The sequence below is a fragment of the Lethenteron reissneri genome, chromosome 21 (genome assembly GCF_015708825.2).
Source record: "Lethenteron reissneri isolate LAM-NWPU_2019-01 chromosome 21, ASM1570882v1, whole genome shotgun sequence".
Classification (NCBI taxonomy): Eukaryota; Metazoa; Chordata; class Hyperoartia; order Petromyzontiformes; family Petromyzontidae; genus Lethenteron; species Lethenteron reissneri.
In genome coordinates this window covers 16,705,359-16,723,524 of record NC_083799.1, presented here as the reverse complement: position 1 = coordinate 16,723,524, position 18,166 = coordinate 16,705,359, and the positions used below count along the sequence as shown (strand labels likewise).

General features: G+C 54.9%; 1 protein-coding gene across 1 annotated transcript in view; it reads left to right on the top strand.

Moving 5' to 3' along the window:
- LOC133345335 (uncharacterized) overlaps positions 1–17,438 on the top strand; it is a 58,409-nt gene extending 40,971 nt beyond the window's left edge. The window contains exons 7-13 of the mRNA XM_061556012.1: positions 4,350–4,492; positions 4,679–4,811; positions 7,200–7,276; positions 8,269–8,347; positions 9,889–10,016; positions 11,933–12,035; positions 14,666–17,438. Of these exons, the coding sequence (XP_061411996.1) occupies positions 4,350–4,492; positions 4,679–4,811; positions 7,200–7,276; positions 8,269–8,347; positions 9,889–10,016; positions 11,933–12,031 (659 nt within the window). The 3' untranslated portion in view covers positions 12,032–12,035; positions 14,666–17,438. The remainder of the gene's footprint in view (positions 1–4,349; positions 4,493–4,678; positions 4,812–7,199; positions 7,277–8,268; positions 8,348–9,888; positions 10,017–11,932; positions 12,036–14,665) is intronic.
- Positions 17,439–18,166: the final 728 nt, after the last annotated feature.

Here is an 18,166-nt window from a genome sequence, read left to right as displayed (position 1 = left end):
GTAGAGAATTACTAAGGTAACCATACATTAGTATTGAATTAATAATTGAGGAGTCACGACCCACTGGTGCAGACTGTAGCCTGGTCTTCAATTGGAGTGAGAATCAATAATGTGCGCTTAATCTTTGTCGCTAAGTTTCGGTTTTTCGTTATTAGAGGAAACGTGAAAAAGTTAATCAAAGCGAAACGCCTGTGTTCTCTCTCGTCGGGGGGGGGGGGCGTGTGTTTTTTTTACGACTGCCTCTTCCCTTGGCGGGAGGGGTGGGTGTGATTTTTTTATGGTTCATCTCCTGCCCTCTGGTCTCGAGTGTTAAGGGCAGCTGCTCCAGGAGGGTTGGGTGTTACATCTTTGTTTGCGCTTCCGAGTGACTACGTGAACCAAAAAAAATTATTGGCAGAATTATTCTTAATATTAATTTTGGAAAAAGGGGTACATATTCAACAGTGTGATCACTGTTATGTTCCTGTGTGTGTGAGATCACTGTTATGTTCCTGTGTGTGTGTGATCACTGTTATGTTCCTGTGTGTGTGTGAGATCACTGTTACGTTCCTGTGTGTGTGTGAGATCACTGTTACGTTCCTGTGTGTGTGAGATCACTGTTATGTTCCTGTGTGTGTGTGTGAGATCACTGTTATGTTCCTGTGTGTGTGAGATCACTGTTATGTTCCTGTGTGTGTGAGATCACTGTTATGTTCCTGTGTGTGTGTGAGATCACTGTTACGTTCCTGTGTGTGTGAGATCACTGTTACGTTCCTGTGTGTGTGAGATCACTGTTACGTTCCTGTGTGTGTGTGTGATTACTGTTACGTTCCTGTGTGTGTGAGATCACTGTTACGTTCCTGTGTGTGTGAGATCACTGTTACGTTCCTGTGTGTGTGTGTGTGATCACTGTTACGTTCCTGTGTGTGTGTGAGATTACTGTTACGTTCCTGTGTGTGTGAGATCACTGTTATGTTCCTGTGTGTGTGTGTGTGAGATCACTGTTACGTTCCTGTGTGTGTGTGTGTGTGATCACTGTTACGTTCCTGTGTATGTGAGATCACTGTTATGTTCCTGTGTGTGTGTGATCACTGTTATGTTCCTGTGTGTGTGTGAGATCACTGTTACGTTCCTGTGTGTGTGAGATCACTGTTACGTTCCTGTGTGTGTGTGTGAGATCACTGTTACGTTCCTGTGTGTGTGTGTGTGTGAGATCACTGTTATGTTCCTGTGTGTGTGTGTGAGATCACTGTTATGTTCCTGTGTGTGTGTGATCACTGTTATGTTCCTGTGTGTGTGTGTGATCACTGTTACGTTCCTGTGTTTGTGAGATCACTGTTACGTTCCTGTGTGTGTTTGTGAGATCACTGTTATGTTCCTGTGTGTGTGTGTGTGAGATCACTGTTATGTTCCTGTGTGTGTGAGATCACTGTTATGTTCCTGTGTGTGTGTGTGTGAGATCACTGTTACGTTCCTGTGTGTGTGTGTGAGATCACTGTTATGTTCGTGTGTGTGAGATCACTGTTATGTTCCTGTGTGTGTGTGTGAGATCACTGTTATGTTCCTGTGTGTGTGTGATCACTGTTATGTTCCTGTGTGTGTGTGTGTGTGAGATCACTGTTATGTTCCTGTGTGTGTGTGATCACTGTTATGTTCCTGTGTGTGTGTGTGATCACTGTTACGTTCCTGTGTTTGTGAGATCACTGTTACGTTCCTGTGTGTGTTTGTGAGATCACTGTTATGTTCCTGTGTGTGTGTGTGAGATCACTGTTATGTTCCTGTGTGTGTGAGATCACTGTTATGTTCCTGTGTGTGTGTGTGTGATCACTGTTATGTTCCTGTGTGTGTGTGTGTGATCACTGTTATGTTCCTGTGTGTGTGAGATCACTGTTATGTTCCTGTGTGTGTGTGTGTGATCACTGTTATGTTCCTGTGTGTGTGAGATCACTGTTATGTTCCTGTGTGTGTGTGTGTGAGATCACTGTTATGTTCCTGTGTGTGTGTGTGTGAGATCACTGTTATGTTCCTGTGTGTGTGTGTGATCACTGTTATGTTCCTGTGTGTGTGAGATCACTGTTATGTTCCTGTGTGTGTGAGATCACTTTTATGTTCCTGTGTGTGTGTGAGATCACTGTTATGTTCCTGTGTGTGTGTGTGTGAGATCACTGTTATGTTCCTGTGTGTGTGTGTGATCACTGTTATGTTCCTGTGTGTGTGTGATCACTGTTATGTTCCTGTGTGTGTGAGATCACTGTTATGTTCCTGTGTGTGTGTGAGATCACTGTTATGTTCCTGTGTGTGTGTGAGATCACTGTTATGTTCCTGTGTGTGTGTGTGAGATCACTGTTATGTTCCTGTGTGTGTGTGATCACTGTTATGTTCCTGTGTGTGTGTGTGATCACTGTTACGTTCCTGTGTTTGTGAGATCACTGTTACGTTCCTGTGTGTGTTTGTGAGATCACTGTTATGTTCCTGTGTGTGTGTGTGTGAGATCACTGTTATGTTCCTGTGTGTGTGAGATCACTGTTATGTTCCTGTGTGTGTGTGTGTGTGAGATCACTGTTATGTTCCTGTGTGTGTGTGTGTGATCACTGTTATGTTCCTGTGTGTGTGAGATCACTGTTATGTTCCTGTGTGTGTGAGATCACTGTTATGTTCCTGTGTGTGTGTGATCACTGTTATGTTCCTGTGTGTGTGAGATCACTGTTATGTTCCTGTGTGTGTGTGTGTGAGATCACTGTTATGTTCCTGTGTGTGTGTGTGATCACTGTTATGTTCCTGTGTGTGTGTGATCACTGTTATGTTCCTGTGTGTGTGAGATCACTGTTATGTTCCTGTGTGTGTGTGTGTGTGAGATCACTGTTATGTTCCTGTGTGTGATCACTGTCACGTTCCTGTGTGTGTGTGTGAGATCACTGTTATGTTACTCTTTGGTTCTTTCGGTAAAGTCACGTATAAAGATAAAATAATAAATTAAATACTAGCATACGACGTTTCGATTGCAACACAAGCAATCATCATCAGGTATAAATGAAATAGAAACACAAATCTAGTATACTTAGAAATGTATTACAACAGAGAGTCGGATAACATAACAGTCAACACCCTACCTGGTTTATTACATTCTTCCTGAGAATGCTAAATTTGAGAGAGAGATAAAACACAGAACCAGAGACATATAGACAGACATATAAGCAGACAGATATCACAGAGATACATAGAGAGAGAACAAACATAGGCACACAGAGAAACCACGCCTCTGTGTCGAGGCCTTAAATAGAGAGAGGGCGGGGGCGGAGAGAGAGGGAGGGGTTAGAGAAATTAGCATGTCCATGAGTGGCACGGTGAGTGGCACGGTGCAAAAGCTTGAGAGAGGGGGCGGGGGCGGAGAGAGAGGGAGGGGTTAGAGAAATTTTCTAATTTCTCACTGTTTCTAATTTCTCTAACCGAATCAGTCGAGCGGAAATATCTTTCATCGGTTATGTAACGCTATGTGGAAGCTACCTGGTCTCTCACTCCGCACGAAGCTTCAGGTCTTCTCGGCCATGGTCATTCCCTCCCTTCTCTACGCTTGCGAAACGTGGACCCCCCTAATGGAGCATCTTCGCCAGTTAGAAACATTTATGCTGGCCTGCCTATGATCCATCCTGGGTTTAACCAGGCTGGATTGTGTGAGGAGCTCACAAATCCTTGAAAGATCTGGGCAAAGTCCCATCGGTGAGCTCCTCCGGCAGGCAAGGATGCGTTGGCTGGGTCATGTAGCCCGCATGCCCAGCCACCGCATGCCTAAACAGCTTTTGTTCGGCCGGATCGAGGGGGCTAAACGGGCGCGGCACGGGCTAGAGAAGAGATGGAGTGATGTGGTACAGGAGGACGTGGAGCTGAGTGGACTTGCCGATGACTGGTACCAGCGGTGTCAAGATCGGCCTCTGTGGAGGAGGCTCGTGAAGGACGCTACTGGGCAGTTGGAGGCAGTCGCCCTCCAACAACAACGGAGGGCGGAGGAGCGACGCTCACAACAACGAGCGGAGCGCCGGGTGGCTAAAGCACAGCAAGTTGGCACAGTAGGGGGCACAGGTGGTGCATCAGCCAGTCATCTCGGTCATCTCAGTCAGTCGACCCGTGGCACCTGGGTCTGCCCCTTGACCTCCTGCCAGCGGGCGTTCCACACTTCACGTGGCCTCAAGGTGCACATGGCCTGGCACAAGCGTCGTGGTGACGTCACCGCCACTTAGTGGCGAATGGCGGTTGTTGTTGTTGTTCCGTTCCTGTGTGTGTGTGTGTGAGATCACTGTTAGGCAGGCCTCTCATGATGCCGGTGTGGGTAACAGAGTATGGTCCTATTTGATGGGCTGCGCGTCTCATTACAGACACCACTAACGAGCTGCTCCAGGCCATCAGTCGGCCCAGCGTGTACGGCCGATACAAGTCGGTGGGTGTGATCATATACCTGACGGAGGAGCTGCTGGAGATGCTGGCCATGCTGTCCGTGTGCTGGCCGGTGCGCAGGAAGGTGAGCACTCGCACCGCACCACCCACGAGGCACCGCACCACCCACGAGGCGCCGCACCACCCACGAGGCACCGAGTCGGCCCTCGGCGCCGTGCCGGGCGTCGCGCGCCGCCATCGTCGCTTCCCCGTCGGGACGTCGTCGCTTGGTCGTGAATCCGTGACGCTTCTCGTCCGCTTCTGTCGTCAGATCTACGAGGCGGGCGCCGTGGCTCCGCTGGTGCAGAGCCTGAGGCAGGGCCGCTCCGTGGAGAAGCTCCACGCGGTGACGACGCTCAGCAGACTCAGCCGCGACCCCGGCACCTGCTCCCAGATGAGGCAGGGTGAGGAGCAGGAGGGGGAGGGCGGCTCTCCCTGCACACTCAGCAGCACGTCACACACACACACTACATATATAAAAAAACACACGCATATATACCCTTACTAGCTTTACTACCCGGCTTCGCCCACGACTTGGATTCTTGTCTTGGATTAATACACGGCCTACATGGAGGGTGGGGGGGGGGGATGCGTGATGTCAGCAGGCACACTGCCGTGCAAAATATATCCATTATTGCGCCCCCCCCCCCCCCCCCAAATACAAAAGTATTTTAATAATTTCGTATTTTGTACAGTTTGGAAACTACCCACATGCCAAATTTCAAGTTTGTTGCGGGAAGTATGCTAAACATTTCGAACAGACACACATATTCACAAATTTCCCTTTTATATATATAGATATATACTATATATACACTATATACACACACACTACGTATACTATATACACTACGTACATACACTACGCATATGTGTGCGGTGAGTGTGGAGTGTGAGTGGTGAGTGAGTGAGAGGTGAGTGTGTAGTGAGTGAGTAGTGAGTGTGTAGTGAGTGAGTGGTGAGTGGTGAGTGAGTGGTGAGTGAGTGAGTGGTGAGTGAGTGAGTGTGTATAGTGAGTGAGTGGTGAGTGGTGAGTGACTGGTGAGTGAGTGGTGAGTAGTGAGTGAGTGGTGAGTGTGGTGTGAGTGAGTGGTGAGTGAGTGATGAGTGAGTGGTGAGTGGTCAGTGAGTGAGTGGTGGGTGAGTGGTGAGTGAGTAGTGAGTGGTGAGTGAGTGGTGAGTAGTGAGTGAGTAGTGAGTGAGTGGTGAGTGTGTGGTGTGAGTGTGTAGTGAGTGAGTGGTGAGTGAGTGGTGAGTGTGTAGTGAGTGAGTAGTGAGTGAGTGTGTATAGTGAGTGGTGAGTGAGTGGTGAGTGAGTGGTGAGTGAGTGAGTGAGTGGTGAGTAGTGAGTGGTGAGTTAGTGAGTGGTGAGTGAGTGAGTGAGTGGTGAGTGAGTGGTGAGTGAGTGAGTGAGTGGTGAGTGAGGAGTGGTGAGTGAGTGAGTGGTGAGTAGTGAGTGGTGAGTTAGTGAGTGGTGAGTGTGTGGTGTGAGTGTGTAGTGAGTGAGTGGTGAGTGAGTGGTGAGTGTGTAGTGAGTGAGTAGTGAGTGAGTAGTGAGAGAGTGTGTAGAGTGAGTGAGTGAGTGGTGAGTGAGTGGTGAGTGAGTGGTGTGTGAGTGAGTGATGAGTGAGTGGTCAGTGAGTGAGTGGTGGGTGAGTGGTGAGTGAGTAGTGAGTGGTGAGTGAGTGGTGAGTAGTGAGTGAGTAGTGAGTGAGTGGTGAGTGTGTGGTGTGAGTGTGTAGTGAGTGAGTGGTGAGTGAGTGGTGAGTGTGTAGTGAGTGAGTGGTGAGTGAGTGTGTATAGTGAGTGGTGAGTGAGTGGTGAGTGAGTGGTGAGTGAGTGAGTGAGTGGTGAGTAGTGAGTGGTGAGTTAGTGAGTGGTGAGTGAGTGAGTGAGTGGTGAGTGAGTGGTGAGTGAGTGAGTGAGTGGTGAGTGAGGAGTGGTGAGTGAGTGAGTGGTGAGTGAGTGGTGAGTAGTGAGTGGTGAGTTAGTGAGTGGTGAGTGTGTGGTGTGAGTGTGTAGTGAGTGAGTGGTGAGTGAGTGGTGAGTGTGTAGTGAGTGAGTAGTGAGTGAGTAGTGAGAGAGTGTGTATAGTGAGTGAGTGAGTGGTGAGTGAGTGGTGTGTGAGTGAGTGGTGAGTAGTGAGTGGTGAGTGTGTGGTGTGAGTGTGTAGTGAGTGAGTGGTGAGTGAGTGGTGAGTGAGTGGTGAGTGTGTGTGTGTTGAGTGTGTGTAGTGAGTGAGTGGTGAGTGAGTGGTGAGTGAGTGAGTGGTGAGTGAGTGGTGAGTGAGTGGTGTGTGTACTGAGTGAGTGGTGAGTGAGTGGTGAGTGAGTGAGTGGTGAGTGAGTGAGTGGTGTGTGTAGTGAGTGAGTGGTGAGTGAGTGGTGAGTGAGTAGTGAGTGAGTGAGTAAGTGGTGAGAGAGTGGTGAGTGAGTGAGTGAGTGGTGAGAGTGAGTGAGTGGTGAGTGTGAGTGAGTGAGTGGTGAGTGGTGAGTGTGAGTGAGTGGTGAGTGTGAGTGAGTGGTGAGTGTGAGTGAGTGGTGAGTGTGAGTGAGTGTGTATAGTGAGTGAGTGAGTGGTGAGTGAGTGGTGAGTGGTGAGTGTGAGTGAGTGGTGAGTGTGAGTGAGTGGTGAGTGTGAGTGAGTGGTGAGTGTGAGTGAGTGGTGAGTGTGAGTGAGTGGTGAGTGAGTGAGTGGTGAGTGAGTGGTGAGTGTGTATAGTGAGTGAGTGAGTGGTGAGTGAGTGGTGAGTGAGTGAATGGTGAGTGACTCTGAGTGTTTGTGTGTCTCAGAGGGACAACTCCACTGCCCCATATGGAGCACGAACCAGAACCAGCTGAGGGAGAGAGCGGCCGTCTCCTGGGGCAGCGTGAGCACCTCCACCTCCTCCTCCTCTACACCTCCTCCTCTACACCTCCTCCTCTACACCTCCTCCTCCTCTACACCTCCTCCTCTACACCTCCTCCTCCTCCTCTACACCTCCTCCTCCTCTACACCTCGTCCTCCTCTACACCTCCTCCTCTACACCTCCTCCTCTACACCTCCTCCTCCTCTACCACCTCCTCCTCTACACCTCCTCCTCTACACCTCCTCCTCTACACCTCCTCCTCCTCTACCACCTCCTCCTCTACACCTCCTCCTCTACACCTCCTCCTCTACACCTCCTCCTCTACACCTCCTCCTCTACACCTCCTCCTCCTCTACACCTCCTCCTCTACCACCTCCTCCTCTACACCTCCTCCTCTACACCTCCTCCTCTACACCTCCTCCTCCTCTACACCTCCTCCTCCTCTACACCTCCTCCTCCTCTACACCTCCTCCTCCTCTACACCTCCTCCTCTACACCTCCTCCTCCTCTACACCTCCTCCTCCTCTACACCTCCTCCTCCTCTACACCTCCTCCTCCTCTACACCTCCTCCTCCTCTACACCTCCTCCTCCTCCTCTACACCACCTCCTCTACACCTCCCCCTCCTCTACACCTCCTCCTCCTCTACACCTCCTCCTCTACCACCTCCTCCTCTACACCTCCTCCTCTACACCTCCTCCTCTACACCTCCTCCACCTCTACACCTCCTCCTCCTCTACACCTCCTCCTCCTCTACACCTCCTCCTCCTCTACACCTCCTCCTCTACACCTCCTCCTCCTCTACACCTCCTCCTCCTCTACACCTCCTCCTCTACACCTCCTCCTCCTCTACACCTCCTCCTCCTCTACACCTCCTCCTCCTCTACACCTCCTCCTCCTCCTCTACACCACCTCCTCTACACCTCCCCCTTCTCTACACCTCCTCCTCCTCTACACCACCTCCTCTACACTTCAGTGCTCGTGTAGTGACACCCCCCCCCCCCTGTGCCTCAGGTCGTGCTCCGCGCCGTCAAGGGCTTCATCTCGTGCTGCTCCTCCTCCAGGTCCAAGGAGGTGCAGGCTCGCCTCGCAGGTAACGGCATCCCCTAGGCAACAGCAGCCCCTAGGCAACAGCAGCCCCTAGGCAACGGCAGCCCCTAGGCAACAGTAACCTGGCAACGGCAGCCCCTAGGCAACGGCAGCCCCTAGGCAACAGCAGCCCCTAGGCAACGGCAGTTCAGGGGACATGAGAAGAGACACGGGGCAGCTGGGTGTTTGTGGCACCGAGTTGCAGGATCCCCGTCAAGTTGCTCGTCTTGCTCACGCCGAGTCCCCCGTGGTTGCCCACGTCTGTTGCCCACGTCTGTTGCCCGCGTCTGTTGCCCACGTGTGTTGCCCACGTGTGTTGCCCACGTCTGTTGCCCGCGTCTGTTGCCCATGTGTGTTGCCCACGTGTGTTGCCCACGTCTGTTGCCCGCGTCTGTTGCCCACGTGTGTTGCCCACGTGTGTTGCCCACGTCTGTTGCCCACGTGTGTTGCCCACGTGTGTTGCCCGCGTCTGTTGCCCACGTCTGTTGCCCACGTGTGTTGCCCACGTGTGTTGCCCGCGTCTGTTGCCCGCGTCTGTTGCCCGCGTCTGTTGCCCACGTGTGTTGCCCACGTCTGTTGCCCACGTGTGTTGCCCGCGTCTGTTGCCCACGTGTGTTGCCCACGTGTGTTGCCCACGTGTGTTGCCCGCGTCTGTTGCCCGCGTGTGTTGCCCACGTGTGTTGCCCGCGTCTGTTGCCCGCGTCTGTTGCCCACGTCTGTTGCCCACGTGTGTTGCCCACGTGTGTTGCCCGCGTCTGTTGCCCACGTGTGTTGCCCACGTCTGTTGCCCACGTGTGTTGCCCACGTCTGTTGCCCACGTCTGTTGCCCACGTGTGTTGCCCACGTGTGTTGCCCGCGTCTGTTGCCCACGTGTGTTGCCCACGTCTGTTGCCCACGTCTGTTGCCCGCGTCTGTTGCCCACGTCTGTTGCCCACGTGTGTTGCCCACGTGTGTTGCCCGCGTCTGTTGCCCACGTGTGTTGCCCACGTCTGTTGCCCACGTCTGTTGCCCACGTGTGTTGCCCACGTGTGTTGCCCGCGTCTGTTGCCCACGTGTGTTGCCCACGTCTGTTGCCCACGTGTGTTGCCCACGTGTGTTGCCCACGTGTGTTGCCCACGTGTGTTGCCCACGTGTGTTGCCCGCGTCTGTTGCCCGCGTCTGTTGCCCACGTGTGTTGCCCACGTCTGTTGCCCACGTGTGTTGCCCACGTGTGTTGCCCGCGTCTGTTGCCCGCGTCTGTTGCCCGCGTCTGTTGCCCGCGTCTGTTGCCCGCGTCTGTTGCCCGCGTCTGTTGCCCGCGTCTGTTGCCCGCGTCTGTTGCCCGCGTCTGTTGCCCACGTGTGTTGCGCGCGTCTGTTGCCCGCGTCTGTTGCCCGCGTCTGTTGCCCACGTGTGTTGCCCACGTGTGTTGCCCACGTCTGTTGCCCACGTGTGTTGCCCACGTGTGTTGCCCACGTGTGTTGCCCGCTTCTGTTGTCCACGTGTGTTGCCCGCGTCTGTTGCCCACGTGTGTTTCCCCGCGTGCGCCGCTCGCCGTGCCCCCAGGCGTCCCCAAGTGGCAGGAGGGTGACGTGCAGGCCTGGCTGGAGGAGAGCAGCCTGGGCGCCTACTGCCCCAACTTCACGCAGATCGACGGCCGCATCCTCCACTCGCTCCTGGAGATCCGCCAGCAGGTGGCACGGGGACACCACGTGGGGACACCACGTGGGGGACACCACGTGGGGGACACCACGTGGGGGACACCACGTGGGGCACCACACAGCACCACGTGGTGTCACCACACAGCACCACGTGGGGGACACCACACACAGCACCACGTGGTGTCACCACACAGCACCACGTGGTGTCACCACACAGCACCACGTGGTGTCACCACACACAGCACCACGTAGTGTCACCACACACAGTACCACGTGGTGTCACCACATAGCTCCTCCCCTCCTCACCCAGCTCCTCCCCTCCTCACCCAGCTCCTCCCCTCCTCACCCACCTCCTCCCCTCCTCACCCAGCTCCTCACCTCCTCACCCAGCTCCTCACCTCCTCACCCAGCTCCTCACCTCCTCACCCAGCTCCTCACCTCCTCACCCAGCTCCTCCCCTCCTCACCTCCTCACCCAGCTCCTCCCCTCCTCACCTCCTCACCCAGCTCCTCCCCTCCTCACCCAGCTCCTCACCTCCTCACCCAGCTCCTCACCTCCTCACCCAGCTCCTCACCCAGCTCCTCCCCTCCTCACCTCCTCACCCAGCTCCTCCCCTCCTCACCCAGCTCCTCACCTCCTCACCCAGCTCCTCCCCTCCTCACCTCCTCACCCAGCTCCTCCCCTCCTCACCTCCTCACCCAGCTCCTCCCCTCCTCACCCAGCTCCTCACCCAGCTCCTCCCCTCCTCACCCAGCTCCTCACCTCCTCACCCAGCTCCTCCCCTCCTCACCTCCTCACCCAGCTCCTCACCTCCTCACCAGCTCCTCACCTCCTCACCCAGCTCCTCACCTCCTCACCCAGCTCCTCACCTCCTCACCCACTCCTCCCCTCCTCACCTCCTCACCCAGCTCCTCCCCTCCTCACCCAGCTCCTCACCTCCTCACCCAGCTCCTCACCTCCTCACCCAGCTCCTCACCTCCTCACCCAGCTCCTCACCCAGCTCCTCCCCTCCTCACCTCCTCACCCAGCTCCTCCCCTCCTCACCCAGCTCCTCACCTCCTCACCCAGCTCCTCCCCTCCTCACCTCCTCACCCAGCTCCTCCCCTCCTCACCTCCTCACCCAGCTCCTCCCCTCCTCACCCAGCTCCTCACCCAGCTCCTCCCCTCCTCACCTCCTCACCCAGCTCCTCCCCTCCTCCCCTCCTCACCCAGCTCCTCCCCTCCTCACCTCCTCACCCAGCTCCTCCCCTCCTCACCTCCTCACCCAGCTCCTCCCCTCCTCACCCAGCTCCTCCCCTCCTCACCTCCTCACCCAGCTCCTCCCCTCCTCACCTCCTCACCCAGCTCCTCCCCTCCTCACCTCCTCACCCAGCTCCTCCCTCCTCACCCAGCTCCTCACCCAGCTCCTCCCCTCCTCACCCAGCTCCTCACCTCCTCACCCAGCTCCTCCCCTCCTCACCCAGCTCCTCACCCAGCTCCTCACCCAGCTCCTCCCCTCCTCACCTCCTCACCCAGCTCCTCACCTCCTCACCCAGCTCCTCCCCTCCTCACCCAGCTCCTCACCCAGCTCCTCACCTCCTCACGCAGCTCCTCCCCTCCTCACCCAGCTCCTCCCCTCCTCACCCAGCTCCTCATCCAGCTCCTCACCCAGCTCCTCACCTCCTCACCCAGCTCCTCACCCAGCTCCTCACCCAGCTCCTCACCTCCTCACCCAGCTCCTCACCCAGCTCCTCACCCAGCTCCTCACCTCCTCACCCAGCTCCTCACCCAGCTCCTCACCCAGCTCCTCACCTCCTCACCCAGCTCCTCACCTCCTCACCCAGCTCCTCCCCTCCTCACCTCCTCACCCAGCTCCTCACCTCCTCACCCAGCTCCTCCCCTCCTCACCCAGCTCCTCACGCAGCTCCTCCTCGATGTCTTTGTCTCACATCTCCTCTTCCTGCTCTCAGGCCCCGGAGTTCTTCGCCATGGTGGCACGGGAAGTGGGCGGCTTCCACCGCCTGGAGGACTTCCTCAAGTTCCTGGATGCTGTGGAGAAGCTGCACTGATGAGGTTCACTGTCCACTCACCATGCACTACCACACACTCACCATGCACTACCGCACACTCACCACACTCACCATGCACTACCACACACTCACCACACTCACCATGCACTACCACACACTCACCACACTCACCATGCACTACCACACTCACCACACTCACCATGCACTACCACACTCACCACACTCACCATGCACTACCACACACTCACCACACTCACCATGCACTACCACACACTCACCACACTCACCATGCACTACCACACATTCACCACACTCACCATGCACTACCACACATTCACCACACTCACCATGCACTACCACACATTCACCACACTCACCATGCACTACCACACACTCACCACACTCACCATGCACTACCACACATTCACCACACTCACCATGCACTACCACACACTCACCACACTCACCATGCACTACCACACATTCACCACACTCACACTCACCATGCACTACCACACACTCACCACACTCACCATGCACTACCACACACTCACCACACTCACCATGCACTACCACACATTCACCACACTCACACTCACCATGCACTACCACACATTCACCACACTCACCATGCACTACCACACATTCACCACACTCACACTCACCATGCACTACCACACACTCACCACACTCACCATGCACTACCACAAATTCACCACACTCACACTCACCATGCACTACCACACACTCACCACACTCACCATGCACTACCACACACTCACCACACTCACCATGCACTACCACACATTCACCACACTCACACTCACCATGCACTACCACACACTCACCACACTCACCATGCACTACCACACATTCACCACACTCACCATGCACTACCACACATTCACCACACAGTGAACACCACCACACTCACACTCACCACACTCACCATGCACTACCACACACTCACCACACTCACGATGCACTACCACACATTCACCACACTCACACTCACCACACTGTGCACTCACCACCGTCACCATCACCACTCTCACACTCACCACACTGTGCACTCACCACCGTCACCCATCACCACTCTCACACTCACCACACTGTGCACTCACCACCGTCACCCATCACCACTCTCACACTCACCACACTGTGCACTCACCACCACCACCCATCACCACTCTCACACTCACCACAATGTGCACTCACCACCGTCACCCATCACCACTCTCACACTCACCACACTGTGCACTCACCATCACCACCCATCACCACTCTCACACTCACCACACTGTGCACTCACCATCACCACCCATCACCACTCTCACACTCACCACACTGTGCACTCACCACCGTCACCCATCACCACTCTCACACTCACCACAATGTGCACTCACCACCGCCACCCATCACCACTCTCACACTCACCACACTGTGCACTCACCACCGCCACCCATCACCACTCTCACACTCACCACACTGTGCACTCACCACCACCACCCATCACCACTCTCACACTCACCACACTGTGCACTCACCACCACCACCATCACCACTCTCACACTCACCACACTGTGCACTCACCACCACCACCCATCACCACTCTCACACTCACCACACTGTGCACTCACCACCGTCACCCATCACCACTCTCACACTCACCACACTGTGCACTCACCACCACCACCCATCACCACTCTCACACTCACCACACTGTGCACTCACCACCACCACCCATCACCACTCTCACACTCACCACACTGTGCACTCACCACCACCACCCATCACCACTCTCACACTCACCACACTGTGCACTCACCACCGTCACCCATCACCACTCTCACACTCACCACACTGTGCACTCACCATCACCACCTATCACCACTCTCACACTCACCACACTGTGCACTCACCACCACCACCCATCACCACTCTCACACTCACCACACTGTGCACTCACCACCGTCACCATCACCACTCTCACACTCACCACACTGTGCACTCACCACCGTCACCATCACCACTCTCACACTCACCACACTGTGCACTCACCATCACCACCCATCACCACTCTCACACTCACCACACTGTGCACTCACCACCACCACCATCACCACTCTCACACTCACCACATTGTGCACTCACCACCGTCACCCATCACCACTCTCACACTCACCACACTGTGCACTCACCACCGTCACCATCACCACTCTCACACTCACCACACTGTGCACTCACCACCGTCACCCATCACCACTCTCACACTCACCACACTGTGCACTCACCATCACCACCCATCACCACTCTCACACTCACCACACTGTGCACTCACCATCACCACCCATCACCACTCTCACACTCACCACACTGTGCACTCACCACCGTCACCATCACCACTCTCACACTCACCACACTGTGCACTCACCACCGCCACCCATCACCACTCTCACACTCACCACACTGTGCACTCACCACCACCACCCATCACCACTCTCACACTCACCACACTGTGCACTCACCACCACCACCCATCACCACTCTCACGCGCTGCCCTGTGTTGTGGTCTCACAGGACGTTCCGCTGCACCTTTCTCTGCTGCTGCTGTTGCTGCTGCTCCTGCTGCTGCTACTGCTGCTGTTGCTGCTGTTGCTGCTGCTGTTGCAGGTGGCAGAGTCGAGGACAGAGCAGCTGATTGGAGCTCAACCACACAAACACAGCACAACCACACACGTGACGACAACCACACACATGACAACCACATGCCGTACAACCAGACACGCCGGGACTGCACCTACATGCAGCCGAGCACCAGTGACTGCCATGCGCACTTGAACACCAAACCTCGAACTCTACGCTGATAACTCCATGCCACGCCATTTCTACCACAGCATAACTGCAATCTCTGACAGCCACTCACGCCACACAGGTGACACAGGTGACGCAGGTGACACAGGTGACGCAGGTGACGCAGGTGACACAGGTGACACAGGTGACACACACCCAGCACAGCCTACTGGGCTCGCTGACGACCGTGGGTACTGGACCCTGAACAGGGCTTGGGCCCACGGCCGCACTCACTCACACACTCACTCACTCACACACTCACTCACTCACACACACACTCACTCACACACTCACTCACACACACACTCACTCACACACTCACTCACTCACACACACACTCACTCACACACTCACTCACTCACACACACACTCACACACTCACTCACACACTCACTCACTCACACACTCACACACTCACTCACACACTCACACACTCACTCACACACTCACTCTACACTCACTCACACTCACTCTACACTCACTCACTCACACACTCACTCACACACTCACTCACACATACACTCACTCACACACACACACTCACTCACTCACACACTCACTCACACATACACTCACTCACACACACACACTCACTCACTGACACACTCACTCACTCACACACTCACTCACACACTCACTCACACACTCACTCACACACACGCTCACGCACTCACACACACACACTCACTCACACACACACTCACTCACACACACTCTACACTCACTCACACACTCACACACTCACTCACACACTCACTCACACACACGCTCACGCACTCACTCACACACACACTCACTCACACACACTCTACACTCACTCACACTCACTCACACACTCACTCACTCATGCACGGCCATTCACACTGCATGCCCGCAGACGATGACGGTGGCTTCTTTGAGGCCTACAGAGGCCAGCACGGCGCTCACACTGGCACAGGCTCTGTGATGCTGCTGCTGCTGCTTGCAGGCAACACCGAATGCTCTCAGACGCCCGTGGCCCATGGCCACCTGTGGACGTGAAGAGGCCATCCACTGCCCCAATCAGCTTCTTGTCTCTGGGTCTCCGGGTTTCTTCTCTTTGTTATCATGATTCTGTTTAACACGCAGCAGCAGCAGCGGTATTAGTAGTAGTAGGAGGAGGCTTTCGTGACCAATATTATCCATGAGAGGCTTTTGGGTTAAATTGCGTGAATATAAAAGTGTCGTTAAACCCCCCACCACCCAACAGCTAATTAGTCGGGTTTGTCACGTAAACAAAACATTCCAATTAGTGACGAGTACAGCACTAAGCGGCTGTGTGTTGAGAGTAAACCCACTACAACATCTACAACTCGAGTACGCCGTTTCGCCGGTAATTACACCCGGCCTGATGTCCATGTCAGGTGGTGGCGGGTTTGACGACACATCTACACAATCTAACCCACAACAAGCCTCTATTGTCGATGTCACGATCCTCCTCGTCAATCGCAGTTAATCCGATGGGTGTCGTTGGACCGGGCACCTCGTAGTGACCGAGCGAGGTGCCCGGCTGGGATTCGCGTGAACGCAGCGGCGGCTCCGTGTGCACGTCAACGCCGGCAGCAGCGGCAGGGACGCGGCCAGGTGGGGGTGGCGGTGTGGGAATGTGCAGCGAGGGCGGGAGACGGCTCCACTGGCGCGGCGTGCGTGGTAGCCGGCAGGGCCCCGCCTGGAGGGGAGAGGCCCCGTCGCGGGGCGGTGGGCCCCTGGGTCCGGGTTGGGCAGCAGGAGGAGGGGCAGTGCCGTGGACGTGGGCACTCGTGGCAAGTGCAGCGAGTGGAGACGGAGCCTGGTGGAGGCGGCATTTCATCTCGTAATCTTTTGCTTTAATTTTAACATTTTACACGATAAAGTAGATTCTAGTGCAACCGTTAGGGTTTGGTTACGATGGTCCGAGTGCGATTCCATCCGGCAGAGCGGCCCTGGCCGCTGTTCACGGTGGGGGTTCTCCACTGTAGCTGTGCTGCAGGTGCCTACGAGCGAGGCCGTGGATAGCAGCGCGGTGCGGAGACGACCAACGAGTCGGCGTGGAAGAGCCATCGGCTCCAAGGGCCACGAAGCCCTGGCGAGTCGTGATGAGGAGTGCAGCAGCAGCAGCAGCAGCTGCAGCAGCAGCAGCAGTAGCAGCAGCAGCTGCAACTGCAGCAGTTGTAGCTGCAATAGCTGCAGTAGTAGCAACAGCGAGACCATCGGGGCTGCAGACCCCAGAAGGCCGAGAGCGTCTCTGCTCCTCGTCACCTGCCTGCCGTGGTGGACTCGATTAGCACCATCGCAATCAAACACAAAGTAGAACCTGGGCTCGTGCTCATGAACAGTAGAAGACGGCGTTAGGTTCTAGTTGAGCGTTGGGGTGAGGTCGTCCCGCCAGCTCTACCGCTCGCCTGGGAGGAGCCATAATCCCACTCCGCAAGAGCCTCCCAGGTGCTGCTGTAGACTTGGCGGCTAAGGGATGAGGTTATTAAAAGGCATTCTGCATTTTCTTCACGGTGATCATTAACCATTATAAGTCGACGTGATTGTCATGTAAAACCCGCTGCTTGCTGATTGCTCCATTAAACATCTACTGCAGCCCTTGCCCGAGTCTGTTGGCAGTGCCTCGTGCTGTGGGTGGTCTCCGTGACCACTTGGTGACGACAGCAATGAGGTCACCGCGTGTTTGTCCACGCCCCGCCCCCTGGAGGCTCCGCCTCTGGTGACGACAACAATGAGGCCCATAATCTTTGTCTTTTTTTTGGTAAAGTGACGTCGGTAAAAAAAGGAAAATGAATTAAATGACGACGTTTCGGAGGCAACACAAGCTCCGTCTTCAGGTGGAACCGTCACAGCAAAATTGCTGTATCAAGTGAAGAGAGCTCTAAGAGACACGAGATTATATATACAGGTTCAGGAGGGGGAGGAGCCAGGATGGGCCGTGGGGGGGCTAAGTTAACCCGCCTTTAGTGATGCCGCAGGGGATGAGGGGGACGGAGAGAGCGCCGTGTGCAGGCGGTGACAAGTGGTTGAACAAAGTGAGACACATGAACAGGAGGCAGTATCTAAGCTGACAAACTGGTTGCCTTGCAGTATACTGCAGTAAGCTATAAGGCTGCTAAAGTTTAACTTGGTTTAACTTGGTTACAAAAGGGGCTAATCAAGCTGGGAATAGAAAACAACTGGAAGAAATGGAAACGGCTGTACAATTATAAGGCAGCTCATGTTTGACTTGGTTGATGACATCTTTCCAATGATTGCTTAATTTGAAACCATCCTCTCGGTTGAAGTTGTGTCTATGTTTGTATATCTGGATGGCTTCATGGACAAATC